The following is a 14,356-nucleotide window of genomic DNA, read 5'->3' as shown; positions in this document are numbered from 1 at the left end:
AGCTCTTTTAGTACTCTGTCATCAAGAATGCTAAAGTCACCCCAATTGCTGTTGAATTCTGAGCTGTGTGGGAGATTTGTGTGCTGTTTCACTTAAAGCTCATTGTTCTTTAGCTTTACAGGGCTTCTTGTCTAGATAAGATGGGAGATCAAGCTGCCATGGTAAGTATCTGATAATTTCTGATATCACTGTTTAATAATGAAATTCTGATATCACTGTTTAATAATAAAATTCTAATTGCATTTGAATCATAGACCATATTAACTTTTTTTTCCTTCCACATTAGATAACTGCTATATTGCAGTCACGCTTGGCTAGAACTTCATTTGATAAAAACAGGTATCTTTCTAATCACTTTCTACTGGGAAATGATTTTCAGCTTGTTGGTTGAATAGTCTACTGCATCGGTACTTAATAGGTGCTTGTTTGGGGCAGCATAAGTCCTCTACTTCAGAGGGTTACCTCTTTCTTTGTGTTCTGAACCATTGGGAAATTCTGTGTTGTGAAGATGAAAGCGTTTCTTTTTTTATCTCTCCAAACTGTTCGGTTTTTCTGTGAATTTGTTGCAAATTGTGCATCAGTATATGCCAAATAAAGTTCTGTATAGAAAAGTCAACTGTCTTACTGCTCTGAGACTGGTGCAGAATGTAGCAACTTTCCTTTCTGGAGTGCCTGTTAAAGTAGAGGTCTCAAGAAGGAACTTTCTTCATGTCTAAAATAGGCTTAGTGAAGTCCCCATTCTAAAACCTTTCTAAAGAATGTAAGGGTAGCTCTACCTAAGTAAGAACTGGAGGTAAACTTACTCCCTCTCTTCACTTGTAGATTTCAAAGCATTTCTGAAACGCTGCATATGGAATGTAAAGCAGAAATGGTGACACCACTGGTGACTAATCCAGGGCATGTGTGTGTTACTGATGCTAACTTGTACTTCCAGCCTCTTAATGGATATCCTGTAAGTGCCTCATAGACGGTCTTGCATATGATGTGAGCACGCTGCCCCTCTAGCGGACAGTTTTCATTTTCTGTATTATTCCTCTTAAATGCACATGAAGCACATCTCCAGGAAGACTGTATTTTCAGTTGTAATCAGAAGCTCCTTAGTTTTCCTTTGATCTGCACCTTTGATCTGCGCTGCCCTGTTGCATTCAGCGTATCTCTACTTCTGAGGCTTTACTGTGTGCTAACTTGCTTAAAGTTGACCTCCTACTGACAAAGCACAAAATTTCCTTTGCTCATTCTCTATTAATATTTAAAGATCACTTTTTGTAACATTTCATTTAAGATAAGTTTCTTAATCTTACTCTGTGATGCTGTTCTACCTAGTGAGAGCTTTATATACATTTAGTTTACATTGGAAGATCTTAGCTACGTTTTCTATTAAACTGATAATTTCTTTCTTTAGAGAAAAACTGAGTGCATGTCACAGACAGATTACTGCTTTGGAACTTTGTCACAGAAATAGCAGCAATAGTCTTAGCAGGCCACTAATATATTAAAAGTATGTCCAGACAAGGAAAATGTTTCACAGCTGAAGGTGACAAAATGCCATTCAATTTCTGTCCACCAGGTGCCACCATTGGCAAACAGTTTGCCCAGCAGCCCAATGGCTTCCTTATTTTTGACATAGTTTCTTGTGTTCTGCTTCTCTTTTGCATGATTATTATATCTGGTGACAGACTCGTTGGATAATACACTATTCTTTATTTATTCTTAAACTGCTTTGCTACTCAGACAAGAACCAACGGCAAAGACAAGCTTCCTCTTTTTAACCTAACTGCTTAGCGCTGCTGTTCCACTGCTAAAATGACATGGATGGATATTGTTTTCATATTGCTAGTGTCTCTAGTTGAGAGAAACTTCAGAGTGACTGGAGAGGTTAATGTAGAAGAACATATACCTTCTGGAATATCTCCATCTTTTCTTCCCCCTCCCTTGCCCCCCACAGAAACCAGTAGTACAAATAACACTGCAAAATGTGCGTCGCATCTATAAAAGAAGACATGGCCTAATGCCACTGGTAAGCTCAATTTTTTTTTTTTTTTAATGTCTAGCCGTATATATCGTTTCTTAAAATGACCAGCTGCAACTGTGTGCATCATTAGGTAAAAGCTACATGTTTTTAAAAACTCTGGATTAAGTGGTGAACAGCACTCAGAGATCCTTTCTGGTTTTTAAGTGTTTCAGTTCCCTGTGTTGTCAAAAAGATGAAAACAGGAAGAGTGAACTCTGTCAAGGATGAAAAATTTCTTTCATAAGCAGTCAGTGTAGGGGAAGGGAGAAGGGAGTACCTCCAGGGAACAATTAATTCCATTTATCTCAAACACCTATCTTGGGATAGAATGAATTGCTCTCTCATGGTGTATTTTCTCTCTGGATTGATTCAAGGAGGGAGCTTGATCACTGGTTCAGATTGAGACTAATGTGGAGTGATGAGTCCCGCTGTACATGACTGAGGGATGACAAGAGTGCTGCAGTGGAACCTCAGTTGCATGCTTTCAGTGTTTGCACTGACATTTCAGTCTTCAACAAAATTTTTGTCTCAAAACACATTTAAACTAAATAGACATGTAATTCTTTGCCTCACTCCCTTCACTTAGGATGAAAAAGTATATTACCTGTGCTTAATCAATCCAGACAGAGCCAATATATGGACAGCTATAAAGCTATTTGCTCAGTTGGGTGTAAACTGAATGCTTTTGTGAATGCTTTTGTGATTGGAAATAGGAAAGACCAAAATGTTAAACTTTGTGGGCAAAACTGCTATCCGGTTTAGAGTCTTAAGTTTTAGATATTAGTAACTGAAATTATTCTGTTAAAAACATGAATATTCCAGCTTGTCAGTAATTGCTGTCATTTACTTTTCTTCCCCCTTTAACTTCTAAGGGACTTGAAGTATTTTGCACAGAAAATGATCTATGTTCTGACATCTACTTGAAATTCTACAACTATCAAGATCGAGATGAGCTCTATTTCCTTATCGCAACATATATAGGTTTGCAGTATTTATTTATTAATGTAGTCCGTAGTACCTTGTGAGGAGAAATTTTTCTCTGTTTTGCTTTGTTGATGTGTGGGAAGAATGGGAACACACAGATGTATTAGCCCTAAAAATTTTTGATAGAAGTAAGCAAAGTTCAGAATGAATGTTGCGAAGTTGTATATATTCTGTTTGTGTTTGAAGAGCTAAGTATGAAAGCTGAGATAGTATTATTAAGGTGAAACTAATTGTTTTGATTCGCAATTTGATACGCACTGTTATTTAACACCCCCCCACAAAAAAAAAAAAAACCCAAAGCAAGCAAATGAAACAAACAACAACAAAACCCAAAATGCTTTGTTGTCAAAGCAAGGAGTAGATAAGATCCACTCAGCTAAATTGTGTTTTGCTGAAAGATAGACTGACTTGTGGGTGGATCCCTCTGGCCCCCAGTGAAGTCCAATTAAAAATGCTGTTGAGAAAGTTCCTGTAATGGATGGATTTCTAGTGCACACATAAATACCTGAACTTTCCTCAATCTTAGCAGTGGTTGATGAAAATTACCGTTCTGAAACAGTTAAATTTTCATTTCTATTAAATCTTGTATGCATTAATTCCTAGAAAGTGATACATATCTTTTGCAGATCATGAACAGAAACTTTCTAAAAGGCTACCATGTGTCCTGGAAAAACAAGGACAAAAACCTAATAGTTTTTCTGTAATGCTACTACAATGGAAATATTGAAACTCATGTTTACTGCCAATAGTGAAAGTGCTTATGTAAATTTTATACTATTTTGTTATTGTACCAGTGCTGTAGTTTTGTTTTAATGAATTGAATTTAATGATTTGAAATATCAGTTGACATTTTCCCCACTTCACAAAGCAAAGTGGAAAGGCCGCAAAGGAACAATCACTTCCCCTGAGAATCATTTCAGTCTTTTAGATTTTTCCTTTTGAAAAGGAAATAGATTCTGACGTGATTTTCTCTGTTATTGAAATAACTGCATGCTGTTACCCTGCTTCAGGCTTTTTCTGGATAACTTCCAAAGATGAAATTTCAAAGTGTAGATGAAGATGATGATGATGTTGTTACTGGAGCTTAGAAATAGAAAAAGGGTGAGCCCTTTCTCTACAGGTGTTTGTAGCACCTCAGTAGCTGTCTCTGACAGCAGAAGATCCTCTCTTTGAAGGTGCTAACATTTTTTACTTGTAGTATTTAAGGTACTAAGGTGAAGGGAGGTTTGGAATATGTTTTTCCAGCCTATGCTGAGCTAAAATAGAGGACCGCCATATCCTAATCTGAATTCCTTTCCTTCTAGTTAATAATTGTAGTGATAGTATTTGAATAATTTAAAGTTCCATAGAAATCCTATTTAGCTTTGTGTTGTACCTTTCAGCAGCAAATGGTGGTAGAAGGTATTTGAAGACTTTTAAGTAGGAGGAAGAGCAGCCTGTAAAACAAGCATGCAGAAGCGTGCTGTATAATGCTTTGTATGGCAAGGATGTGGTTTCACTGTGATTACTTGATGATTGGACGATTTCTTGCCATCATGCCATGGTTGCAGTCCTTAAATTCTGCTATTTCAAGCACTTACCAAGGTGCTGTGAACTTGTGGTGGTTTGACCCTGGCTGGATGCCAAGTGCCCACCAAAGCTGCTCTATCACTCACCTCAACTGGACAGGGGAGAGAAAATATGACAAAAAAGCTTGTGGGTTGAGATAAGGACAGGGAGATCACTCAGCGATTACTGCACAGGCAAAACAGACTCTAGTTGGGTAAAATCAGTTTAATTTATTGCCAGTCAAAACTGAGTAGGGTAATGAGAAATAAAACCAGATATTAAAACACGTTCCCCTCACCCCTCCCTTCTTCCTGGGCTCAACTTTACTCCTGATTTTTCTCTACCTCCTCGCCCTGAGCAGCGCAGGGGGAGAATGGAGGTTGTAGTCAGTTCATCACACACTGTCTCTGCTGCTCCTTCCTCCTCACACTCTTCCCCTGCTGCAGCGTGGGGTCCCTCCCACAGACTACAGTCCTCCACAAACTGCTCCACCGTGGGTCCCCTCCATGCAGCCCTTCAGGAGCAGACTGCTCCAGCATGGATCCCCCATGGGGTCACAAGCCCTGCCAGCAAACCTGCTCCAGCCTGGGCTCCTCTCTCCATGGGTCCACAGGTCCTGCCAGGAGCCTGCTCCAGCGTAGGCTTCCCACAGGGTCACAGCCTCCTTCGGGCACATCCACCTGCTCCGGCGTGGGGTCCTCCCCGGGCTGCAGGTGGATATCTGCTCCACCATGGATCTCCGTGGGCTGCAGGGGCACGGCTGCCTCACCATGGGCTGCACCAGGGGCTGCAGGGGAACCTTTGCGCTAGTGCCTGGAGCACCTGCTCCCCCTCCTTCTTTCCTGACCTTGGTGTCTGCAGGGTTGTTCCTCTCACATATTCTCACTCCTCACTCCAGCTGCAGTTTGTGTCCCCCTTTTTTTTTTCTTCTTTTTTCTTCTTCCCCCTTCTTAAATACATTATCACAGACGTGCTACCACTGCCGCTGATGGGCTTGGCCTTGGCCGGCGCCGGGTCCATCTTGGAAATGGCTGGCATTGACTCTATCAGATATAGGGGAAGCTTCTAGCAGGTTCTCACAGAAGCCACCCCTGTAGCCCCCGCTGCTACCAAAACCTTGCCACACAAACTCAAAACAAAACTGAATCAATGGAAGGAACATTTACCTGCCCCGCCCCCCCCCCCCCAAAAAAAAACCCCAAACAAAAAACCCCCACCCTCCCCTCCCTGTGCAAAACTATACACCCCCCCAACTCCCCCCCACCTCCATTTCTCTTGATAAACCTGCCACACAGAGGACAGACTAAGATAACAAAGAAACTTCTTTAATTTCATTTTAAGGTGGAGGGACAGAATGAAATCAATATTCTTGGGTCATTTCGTTGTCCAGCAACATACCTTTGTATTACAGCTATTGAGTAGAGGAAAGCGCAGTTTTGAATTTCTTGAGCCCTCTGCCTAATGCTTCAAACAGAAGCTCCAGGTACATGATTCCTACTTTATTAAGTGGTGGTCGAGTTTGGTATTCCCCTAGTCTCTCTGTTTCAGTGGTCCTGAAACTGAATCCTATTTACATACATACATGACTTCTTTCAACAAGTCATTGTTAGTGGGCATCCTTAGTTGTCCAGTAGGAAAATATATTTACTTTTTTTCTTGACTCTAGCAGAGTTAATTCTAGAAATTTGAAATCTTAAAGGTTGCCTGATTGCCAAGAGAGCTGTTCATGGTCTGCAAATGTTTTTTCTATATCTCCATAAATGCTCAAGTTCTTTCCTATCATTGTTTCTATGTTTGGTTTCAGCACTCCTTCTGCATGATTTTTTTGTTGTTGTTTAAGTTTAAGCCTGTTTGTTTGAATGGATCTTAAAAGATGTATAAAGTATGGTAACTATTGAAACATGAAGTTATCGCTTAATTCTGACTTGTTCTTTTAAATAACTATACCCTTAATTATTACCTTGCATAATGTTAATCATAGTATAATTCGGCGGTGGAACTCCAAACCTCAAAAATCTTAATGTTTTCTTTTATTTTAGAAAATCATATTACAGAGCATACAGCTGAAAGTTATATGCTGCAATGGCAGCGAGGACATATATCAAATTACCAGTATCTTCTTCATCTCAACAATCTGGCTGATAGAAGCTGCAACGATCTCTCCCAATATCCTGTATTTCCCTGGATCATAGCAGACTACTCTAGTTCAGTATTAGGTATGTGTATACAAAAAAATGCGTTAGCGCATCATGTCCAACCCGAAATGTCTCAAGGGGCTTTATACCGTGTGAAGTTCATGGTACATCAAAATGAACCTGACATTAGTGATCTTAGATGTTTTCTTGTGCACTTACCATTACTCTGGAGTTTAGTGGACAAAATACCTCACCTTTTTCTGTTAAATATTTCACTCTTCACATGCAGAGTATGTACCAAGTGTCTGCGGTACTGAGCATTGAAACACTTTCTGTGATTCTAATAAATGCAAAAGAACCAGTAAAATGACTCTTTATGGAACAAGTTGGATGCATTGAAGTATATAGAATCCAGGTGTTTTTTTACAGTTCTTAGCATTGCAAGTTGAAAGGAGGAGGCTAACAAGGCTTGTGCTTAAATAGGCTCCTTGATTAAGGGGTTTTGTGGAATTTGTCTTGGAAGCTTGTCCTTTTGAGGATTGTGTCCCTCTACAAGGAGTAGAGTAGGGGAATCTCACGGTATTCATCAGCACCCGCTCAAACATTCCAGTCTGATTGTTTGGTGGAATTTAACTGTAGCCTGACAGAAAAGTTAATGAGCGGGAAGAAGACTCTATCAGCTGCTTTTGTGCCTCAGGTAGCAGGACCTGTATTGACTAGGTAACGTTAGTTAAAATAGCCGTCAGCTGTATGTAACTACTAGCTCTTAAGCAGGAGGTATGAGATTACATCTACTTGGAAGGAAGAAGATGAGCAACTACTTACAGTAAGACTTTGTTCTTTTGCAGTTAGGGAGCAGAGAAAATTACTGGAGGGGCTCTGCATTGGTTTTTGGTTGTTTTGTTGCTGTTTAGGAGCTTGTTTTGGTTTTATATATTGGTTAGAGTACATTCCTGTCTAGAAGAATCAATGCATAGAGTCTAACTATATTTTTCCAGATCTGACAAAGCCTGAAACATTCCGTGACCTTAGTAAACCAATTGGTGCCCTGAATAGGGAAAGGCTGGATAGATTATTGGTATGTATATCTTGGCTTATATGTACTGCACATTTTGGGTCTTGTACATATTGGCAAAAAAAGGAGCTTTGGGAATTACGTAGATATCTAAAACTAACTATAAACCTTATCAGAAGCAAACGTACCTATAAACATACCAGATTTATTTTCAGTTTGATTTCATCAGTACTGATTCTGTCAGCACTAATTTAAAATTATTTGAATCTGTTTCCTCTCTCTTACTACTGTTTCATACATACACGCTTTTAAATGTTTTAACTAGCTTTTAAAATAAAATCCCCAAATGCATTTAACTATTGTAACTTCATTTGTGTGGCAGGCACTGAGATACTATAAACATATATGGAAATACAAAACTTCAAGACCAATGGATTTAAATGCGTAATGTAAAATAAGTATATTAATTAAACAAGGCAAAGTAGTAGAAATCTTAAGTACTTCAATTTAAGAAAAATGCTGAATTTGATGGAGAGTGCTTCAAAGGGCAGAAATCTGGATCCATGGAGATCAGAGCACCAACTTGAAATTTCCACATGCAGATAATAGCGGACAAACTTTTTCCATTTCTCAAAGTAGGCAGGCTTTCTTTTCATAAGCAGTCAAACACAGAGTTACAGGCTTAGAAGGCCCTCATTTTCTTGGCTTTTAATTCTTTGTATAAAATCATTGTCTGCTGTGGTAAGTTCCAAAATAATTTACAGAACATAACTATATTTAATGTTTTGGAACCGTTACTAGTTCTTAATGAAGCATTAAGAAAAAGATGTTGCCAGGATAACTGCATTATATTGACAAGAAAGATTAACTATTTCAAAATTGTGAAGCTTCCTAGGCTTGTGAAGGGTAAGAACACGCTCAATATTATACTTTCAATAACAGTAAACAAAGTTTTCTTTCTAAGATCTGACTGTTTCCTCAAACTGTTAGCTGCCTCACACTTACTGCAGTAAAAGTCATTTTATTTAGATTATGATAGGTTTGGGGGATAACACGTAAGAGTTTAAGACAGGAGGGAGTCCTCCAGATTGAATTAAGTCAGTATGTTCTTCCACAGTCTCATTAAACTTTGTGTGAAAGACAAAAAGGAAGTCTTTGTTTGCACTCCTTTGAAGTTGAGTCACTGCAGTTACATGTGAAAGCGAGAGAAGAAAAAAAGCTGAAAACCTGATAACTCTAGATGATAAGTTATAACAACTTCTTTGCCGTATTGATTTACTAATCTGATTAAAGCTGCATGGGTATTAGAACTTAGAGTTTGTTTTATCGTTAGAAAAAAAAAAATTGAGGGTAGTCCTAATCTGTGTTTTTAAACAAAAAAAAAAAATAGTGTGCGTGTGTTCAATACTGAAGGAAAGCAGGAGTGCTGATTTTAAACAGACCTCTCTCTCTTCCTATGTTGCAGACACGTTATCAGGAAATGCCAGAGCCTAAGTTCATGTATGGGAGCCATTATTCATCTCCGGGTTATGTTTTGTTTTATCTCGTTAGAGTTGGTAAGACAGCTCTTACATGCTCTCTGAGCAGACAGTTGCCTCCAAAGTGGACAAGGTTTGGAGCAAGCTGATGATTTTTTTTTTTTTTTTCTTTCTCCTTAGCTCCAGAATACATGCTCTGTCTGCAGAATGGAAAGTTTGATCATGCTGACAGAATGTTCAACAGGTTTGTCTACATTTTGTCTATAATTAGGTTGGGTTTGTTTTCACATACGCATCAAGGGAGTGCAAAGCCTTAAAAATATTTTAACAAATGTGTGATTGATATGTGTTATCTAGTCTTGCAGAAACCTGGAAAAACTGTTTGGATGGTGCAACAGATTTCAAAGAGGTAAATGGCTGGAAAATGATTCAAGTCCTTCTTGGTATCTGTGCTAAGCTTTCTGTTCTCAACGTGTCCTGTTGATTTAAGAGTTTTGGGGTGGGGGTGGAATGTGTTTGGGTTTTTTGGGTGTCTGTGGTTTTTAGTTTTGTGTTTGGGTTTTTTTTGTTTGTTTTTGGTTTGTTTTTTTTTAAGGCTGTTGACTGCATTTTATGAATCTTTGAACATTTTAACTTCTTCCTTCCCTGTAATTCCATGATTGCTTGTCTGTGTCTGCTCTCTGGCTTTTAGTTTAACAGAAGTGTCACTGTGAATGTTATTGGAGTAAGTGGGAATTACCAGAGTGCATTAAGGCTGAAAATATGCAATTTTATGTTTCGTCTGCTGGAATCTTGTAAGGATTTGGCTATATTACAACAGTACATCTGGAGAGGTTAAACTATAGAAGTTTTATCTTGATTTTTTCAGCCTTATAAAAAATGTAACTTGTAGTATATGTTGAGAATTATTAACTGTCAGATAGTGGGTGCTGTTAAATAATGTTTCTTTGAAAAAGGAGTTTAATGTAGTCATAATTTTTAGAAAAAGTCTATAGTTAATGTCAGTGGAATTATGGTTGGTTAGCTATGGTGGTCTTTAAATGATTGACTTAACCTCTGAAACTTTTGTCGTCATTGCAGTTTTATTCTAGATTTGTGTCTTGACTTTTACCTGATGTCTTCAAAATGAGAAGGTCACTATGCAATGAGAGTTCTGAAGATACCCTTAGATATTATGGATTCATATGTCACACGTTACATGTCAAAAATATTTATGCTGCACTGAATTTAGCTCAGAGAATTGCCTTGTAGGTAGTCAAGAAGCCTAAAAGTAGTTGGAACAATAATGGGAGGAAGTTTCCAGTGCTGCTTTACTTACTGACAGAGAAGAAAGCCTGGAAGAATTACTACCCAACTTTAAGGCTTGACATATGAACTTCGATAACTCTCAGTTTTTATTGACTGTATTCTACTTAAGTAGAATAGCTAAGCTAATCTCAAAACTTCCTTTTTTTTTTTTTCTCTTCTTCTAGTTGATTCCAGAATTTTATGAAAAAGATTCTAGTTTTCTAGTAAACAGTTTGAAGTTGGACTTGGGAAAAAGGCAGGGTGGAAAGATGGTTGAAGATGTAGAGCTTCCCCCTTGGGCATCAGGTAATAATAGTCAAACTTCTTGTATTATGAATTAATTCAAGATTATTCAACAGGCACGTGCAGGTCAACCAGGGGATCAGGCCCAGCAAGCATGATTTCATGAAAGGCAGGTCCTGCTTGACCAACCTGATCTCCTCCTATGACCTGGTGACCCACCTAGTGGGTGAGGGAAAGGCTGTGGGTGTCATCTACATGGACTTCAGTAAAGCCTTGACACTCTCTCACAACATTCTCCTAAGGAAGCTGGCAGCTCATGTCCTAGGCAGGTGTACTCTGCGCTGGTTAAAAAAACTGGCTGGGTGGCCGAGCCCAGAGAGTTGTGGTGAATGGAGTTAAATCCAGCTGGTGACTGGTCACAAGCGGTGTTCCCCAGGGCTCAGTTTTGGGGCCAGCCTCGTTTAATATCTTTATCAACTATCTGGATGAGGGGATTGAGTGTGCCCTCGGTAAGTTTGCAGATGACACCAAACTGGGTGGGAGTGTCGATCTGCTGGAGGGTAGGATGGCCCTGCAGAGGGACCTGGACAGGCTGGACCGATGGGCCGAGGCCAACTGTATGAGGTTTAACAAGGCCAAGTGCCGGGTCCTGCACTTGGGTCGCAACAACCCCATGCAACGCTACAGGCTTGGGGGAGAGTGGCTGGAAAGCTGCCTGGTGGAAAAGGACCTGGGGGTGTTGGTAGACAGCCGGCTGAACATGAGCCAGCAGTGTGCCCAGGTGGCCAAGGCGGCCAACAGCATCCTGGCTTGTCTCAGGAATAGTGTGGCCAGCAGGAGCAGGGAGGTGATTGTCCCCCTGCACTCGGCGATGGTGAGGCTGCACCTGGAATATTTGTCCAGTTTTGGGCCCCTCAATACAAGAAAGACATTGAGGTGCTGGAGTGTGTCCAGAGAAGGGCAACGAAGCTGGTGAAGGGTGTGGAGCACAGGCCTTATGAGGAGCAGCTGAGGGAACTGGGGTTGTTTAGCCTAGAGAAGAGGAGGCTGAGGGGAGACCTTATTGCTCTCTACAACTGCCTGAAAGGAGGCTGTAGTGAGGTGGGTGTTAGTCTCTTCTCCCAAGCAGTTAGCGATAGGATGAGAGGAAATGGGCTCAATCTGCGCCAGGGGAGGTTTAGATTGGATATTAGGAAAAATTTCTTCATGCAAAGAGTGGTCAAGCATTGGAAGAGGCTGCCCAGAGAGGTGGTGGAGTCACCATCCCTGGAAGTGTTCAAAAAACGGGTAGAAGTGGCACTTTGTGACATGGTTTAGTGGGCATGGTGGTGTTGGGTTGATGGTTGGGCTGATGATCTTAGAGGTCCTTTCCAACCTTAATGATTCCTAGTTTTTACTCTCATTAAAAAATAATGCAGCCACCAAGCCAGGAAACATGAAATTAATTATGACTCTACCCTTAATTGTTTTAGTGGTGGACTTGGTAGTGTTAGGTTAATGGTTGGACTGGATGATCTTAAAGGTCTTTTCTAACCTAAACGATTCTATGATTCTATTCTATCTAGACTTCTGGGATGGCGGTTGTTCTCTCAAAAATGCCTATTCTGTTTTCTTCCGAAGGAATTTTTGCTTTAAAACATTGACATAATGAATAGTAGAGTTTAGTTTTTATAGCACATTTGAGGTTTGGTGTGGGGTGTTGGGGCTTGGGTTTTTCATTTGGTTGCTTTTTCAAGAAGGAAGAGGAACAGAGATGGATACCAGTAATGAATGGGATCTTCTCCTTTTAATTAACCTGTGTCTTGTCAGGTCCTGATGACTTTCTTCAGAAGAGCCAAGAGGCTTTAGAAAGCCAGTATGTATCAGAACATCTTCACGAATGGATTGACATAATATTTGGCTACAAGCAGAAAGGAAGTGAAGCAGTTGCAGCTCACAATGGTAAATACACACTTTATAGAAATAGTGGAAAAAAAAAAAAAGGGATGCTTTAATTAGGCAGGAATGGTAAATAACAGCATATCTGTAATGCCTGATTTGTTTTGAACATTCATAACTGTGCTTTGAATGCTTGATCCTTAAAGGAAATACAGTTCTTCATTATTGGAAATAGTGTCTTATCTAGTGTATTAAATGTACTGCCTTCATGTTGATTTGCATCTTTGAAGATGTACTTAATATGATAGGCAAGAAGATTCTACAGCATTGCTGTTATTTGCTCACACAGCACGGTGTGGCAATGTAGTATGGAAGTAGTGTTTCCCTATTAAAAATGGGAGTTTGTCGGGTCTCCACACAAACATGTATTTAACTTTCCTACACTGTAATTGCGGTGTGAGAATTTCAGTGCAATTTTTCCCCCTCCTCCTGAGAGAATTAGCAAGGGAAGGAAGGGGCTAATAGTCTGTAGCTCTTTAGGAGCAAGAATGAAGGAAAAAGTATGCAGGTGACTAGGTTTGTGCTTGTGTACATGTATACTACCGCAGTAGTATATATACCTTTTACTGTACATGTGGAAAGTTTCGGTCTTTGCAATCTTATTCTGAGCATGTATGTAGCCATTGTAAATGCTTACAAAAGGGGACATTAATATGTGATTGGTATGGTGGTGTGTTTAATTTATCTAGACCTAATAACAATTATTAACTTATTCAGCAGTCTGATATTTAGCTATGTATGTTACTACCTAATAAAGAAATGTCTTCTTGCTGAAGGAAGATTAGCAGATCAGATTTATAGGGTGTTTATTCCAGAAGCCTGGATCCTTTTGAAGGATTTCAAGTAACAGACAATGTTAAGATAGTTTCCACTTAACAAGACAGAATAACTTTAAGAAGAAAACCTTCCTGTGACAGTGGAGGGAAGGAATAAGCAACTCTTCATTTTGGTAGTCAGTGCTTTCTACTTCCAGGCTACGATGAAGTGATCTGTTTTGTGGTGTGTTTTTTGTTGGTTTTTTTCTCTTTGTTGTTGTTGTTTAGGTTTTTTTTTAATATGCTTCCCCACATGTCCTTAAATCATGATTGGCTATATTTGAGGTTTGCAGGGCTTGGCATCCAAGTCAGAGGCTTTGGATATGGTAAATCGGCACCTATATTTTTGCCTCTCAAATGAGAGCACTTCTTATGCACAATGTGCTGCTTCTGCTGCAATGTGGATTTTTATTAGTGTAAGGAATTGCAGATGCTTGAGTAGATAAGAGAGATAGAAGGGTTCTGTGTATGAATGAACTTAGGTCAAAAGATAGAGTAAGTGTTCTTGTGCAGAGGCCCCAAAGTGATTCACTGTGTAACTGCTATCCTCGTAGCAAATGAACAGGTGAATGGGTAGACCTTTGTGATTATTCTCTACTACATTTTGTTACCTGTCTAGAAAATAACCAGAGATCCAGTTATGCAACTGTGTCTTTTTTTTCTTTATTGTGGGGGGGGGGGGGTATTTAATGAAGCTTAAATAAGTCATCCTTCCTTTATGAAAGGACTGATTTCTTCTGAAGCTTTCTCCAAGTCTCTTAGAAATCCTAAATTTTTTCAGGTAAGAAACCCAGGATTAGAACGCAAGATCTTAAACGCTATAGCCTGCTGAAATAGCTTAGTTGCTTAAAAATAACCAAGTTGAGTAAAAAAATACAACTTTTTTTTATAGTAGTTATGCA

At 39.5% G+C, this 14,356-nt stretch overlaps 1 protein-coding gene across 1 annotated transcript in view; it reads left to right on the top strand.

Moving 5' to 3' along the window:
• The window catches only part of NSMAF (neutral sphingomyelinase activation associated factor), a 42,731-nt gene that overhangs the window by 16,893 nt on the left and 11,482 nt on the right, over positions 1–14,356 (top strand). The window contains exons 8-19 of the mRNA XM_075728225.1: positions 114–161; positions 287–339; positions 823–952; positions 1,946–2,017; positions 2,884–2,992; positions 6,583–6,759; positions 7,677–7,756; positions 9,159–9,249; positions 9,352–9,415; positions 9,529–9,580; positions 10,644–10,764; positions 12,511–12,642. Of these exons, the coding sequence (XP_075584340.1) occupies positions 114–161; positions 287–339; positions 823–952; positions 1,946–2,017; positions 2,884–2,992; positions 6,583–6,759; positions 7,677–7,756; positions 9,159–9,249; positions 9,352–9,415; positions 9,529–9,580; positions 10,644–10,764; positions 12,511–12,642 (1,129 nt within the window). The remainder of the gene's footprint in view (positions 1–113; positions 162–286; positions 340–822; positions 953–1,945; positions 2,018–2,883; positions 2,993–6,582; positions 6,760–7,676; positions 7,757–9,158; positions 9,250–9,351; positions 9,416–9,528; positions 9,581–10,643; positions 10,765–12,510; positions 12,643–14,356) is intronic.

The sequence above is a fragment of the Pelecanus crispus genome, chromosome 2 (assembly GCF_030463565.1).
Source record: "Pelecanus crispus isolate bPelCri1 chromosome 2, bPelCri1.pri, whole genome shotgun sequence".
Lineage (NCBI taxonomy): Eukaryota > Metazoa > Chordata > Aves > Pelecaniformes > Pelecanidae > Pelecanus > Pelecanus crispus.
Note: the sequence above shows the minus strand (reverse complement) of the source record. Positions and strands in the feature narration are given on the sequence as shown.